The sequence below is a fragment of the Tachysurus vachellii genome, chromosome 3 (genome assembly GCF_030014155.1).
Source record: "Tachysurus vachellii isolate PV-2020 chromosome 3, HZAU_Pvac_v1, whole genome shotgun sequence".
Classification (NCBI taxonomy): domain Eukaryota; kingdom Metazoa; phylum Chordata; class Actinopteri; order Siluriformes; family Bagridae; genus Tachysurus; species Tachysurus vachellii.
In genome coordinates, this window is record NC_083462.1 from 4,232,741 (window position 1) to 4,235,494 (window position 2,754).

At 44.4% G+C, this 2,754-nt stretch overlaps 1 protein-coding gene across 1 annotated transcript in view; it reads right to left on the bottom strand.

The window, feature by feature from the left end:
* LOC132842626 (envoplakin-like) overlaps nt 1-2,754 on the bottom strand; it is a 20,626-nt gene extending 17,872 nt beyond the window's left edge. Inside the window, exon 1 of the mRNA XM_060865401.1 lies at nt 2,628-2,754. Within this exon, the coding sequence (XP_060721384.1) occupies nt 2,628-2,653 (26 nt within the window). The 5' untranslated portion in view covers nt 2,654-2,754. The remainder of the gene's footprint in view (nt 1-2,627) is intronic.

A 2,754-nucleotide genomic window follows, 5' to 3' on the forward strand; every position in this document is an offset into this window, starting at 1 on the left:
GACACACACATACACACACCTCTCTCTTTAACAATAACTCTCACTTTTCAGCATTTTTAAGTAAAGAATTTCCCTCAGTATGACTATCACTAAAATGGCAGAAACTTATTATTAACAATAAGAAATTAGATGTAGAAATAATTGCTCTCTGATGTTTTTATTGTTCATTCATTATTTGGTATCAGTATCAACTCATCAAACTGATGACCTGTTACTGTGTTCACACACACACACACACACACACACACACACACACACACACACACACACACACACACACACATTTTTGATCTGTGACCAAATCCCAAGTCTTATGACGTTGTTCAGTAGAAATGCCAGTTTTGTTCTGTTCCATACTTCAGTCATGCTTCATTTAGCACTACAGGGTTCTTCATCCTGTCTCTCTGGGAGAACCCTTAAATGTTCTGCATCTATATGGGTTTCCTTTAAGAAATAAAAACCTTCTCAACTTCATCAGCCTTTGATGCATATTACCCGAAGGGATGGTCATGTCAAGTGACACACTTGCCCCACAGATACCTCCAGATCTCCAGTGGTGTCCCACAAAGCTCAGTGCTCAGTCCTCTTCTATTCTCTATTCATATCACATCCTAACATATATATATATATATATACATATATATATATATATACTTTTTTAACACTGCTATGCTAATGACACTCAACACATCCTCTCCTTTCTTCCCTCAGGTTTCTGCTCAGATCTCAGCTGAACCTAAATCCCAGCAGGACAGAGATGCTGTAGGTCCCTGGAGATTCAGCCCCTTACCGAGATCTGTCACATCCTTTTGTTTCTCCATCTAGCTTTCTCTCTTCACATCACTAACCCGACAGACTCTCGTAGGTTTCTACTCTACAGCATCAGGAAGATCTAGACATTTGTCTCTACACTGTGCTTGTTCAGTCCCCACTCAGACGACTGCAGCTCGCTCCTGCCAGCTCTGAGCGCTGTTTCGCCTCTGCAACTGATCCACAACGCAGCTGTGAGACTTGTTCTTAACCTTCTTTATTTTCTCCCTCTCACACACACACACACACACACACACACACACACACACACACCACATCGCTGCACCTCCTCCAGCTTCCCACATCAGATTTAAAACGCCGATGCTTGTCTACAAAGGCAGAATACTTAAAGGCACTTATCACACCACTCTCCCTCTGATCCTCTAACTCTGCTCAACTGGTCACACCATTTCTCAGGGTACAAGGAAGACCTGCACCAAAGCTCGTCTGTATTATACTGACCATCATACCGTACAGACCGGATAACATACAGCACCAGGGCCGAGCAGTTAAGCTGCTTATAATTTTGTATCGAACCAAAATGTACAAAAATGACTGGAATAAAATTCTTGCGTTGATGTAATTGAGGCTGTGCGGTAAATTAAAATCTGGCAAGGTTTTTAATGCACTTTCTAATCATAAGAACCTTTGGTGTGGCAGGCAGGTGTGTAGATCAGCCCCTGGGACCCTGAGTTCGATCAATCACTCTACAGTTTCTAAGAGCAGGGTGAATCTGCTGAAGTTTGGCATCAGACAAACAATTGTTATTTTTTACTCACTCAATCTCACTCATCTTCTACCGCTTATCCGAACTACCTCGGGTCACGGGGAGCCTGTGCCTATCTCAGGCGTCATCGGGCATCGAGGCAGGATACACCCTGGACGGAGTGCCAACCCATCACAGGGCACACACACACACTCTCATTCACTCACACAATCACACACTACGGACAATTTTCCAGAGATGCCAATCATCCTACCATGCATGTCTTTGGACCAGGGGAGGAAACCGGAGTACCAAGGGGGAAACCCCCGAGGCACGGGGAGAACATGCAAACTCCACACACACAAGGTGGAGGCGGTAATTGAACCCCCAACCATGGAGGTGTGAGGTGAACGTGCTAACCACTAAGCCACCGTGCGCCCTGTTATTTTTTATATTAAGTCATTATCACTTTGTCTGTTTTGAGCATAGATGTGTGCTGCTGTCACACCCTGAAAGAAAACAGCTCAGGCCTCCATATCATCGGAAGATAAAAAATTCATTAGCTCATTTCCTAGTTCGCTGCTCAGGATTGCAGTCATTCATACACACCTCACACACTTCGCCACACCTTAATGCTCTTTATCTTCCTGCACCTAAAGCGCTATCTCTGTTGTTGTGCTTATCTGTACATGTGCCCGGTTCCTGTGAGTCACAACCTCGCTGCACTACGAAGTCACCTTCAGAACAGGCGAGGCAGCGCTGTAAAGATAAACGCAGAACCTCGCCGTAGGACCGACGCATCCCACAACAACACACGTGGGTGACTCTATCATTTATGGCCCTTAGGTTAAGGTTTAAAGCTCCATGAACATTTCTGCCTATAGCAGGTACATGCATGTATAGGAGGATTCAGGTCAAGGTCAGTTCTAGATGATCTTTGTTTAATTATTGTATCTTGTAATTATTTTGTAGTGGAAATTAAATCAATATACAGAAGAAGAAGAAGCACACACACACACACACACACACACACACACACACACACACACACACACACACACACACACACACACACACACACACACACACACACACACACGGGTACACTTACTGTCCGGTGTCCTTCTTTCTGCTCATTCTGGAAGTCCGTATTCGCTCTACACAAGCAGTTCCTTGAGCTTTCTCCACAAGCCTCTGTGCGCTTCTGCCTTCTGCTTCTCCTCTCTCTAATTAAAGTC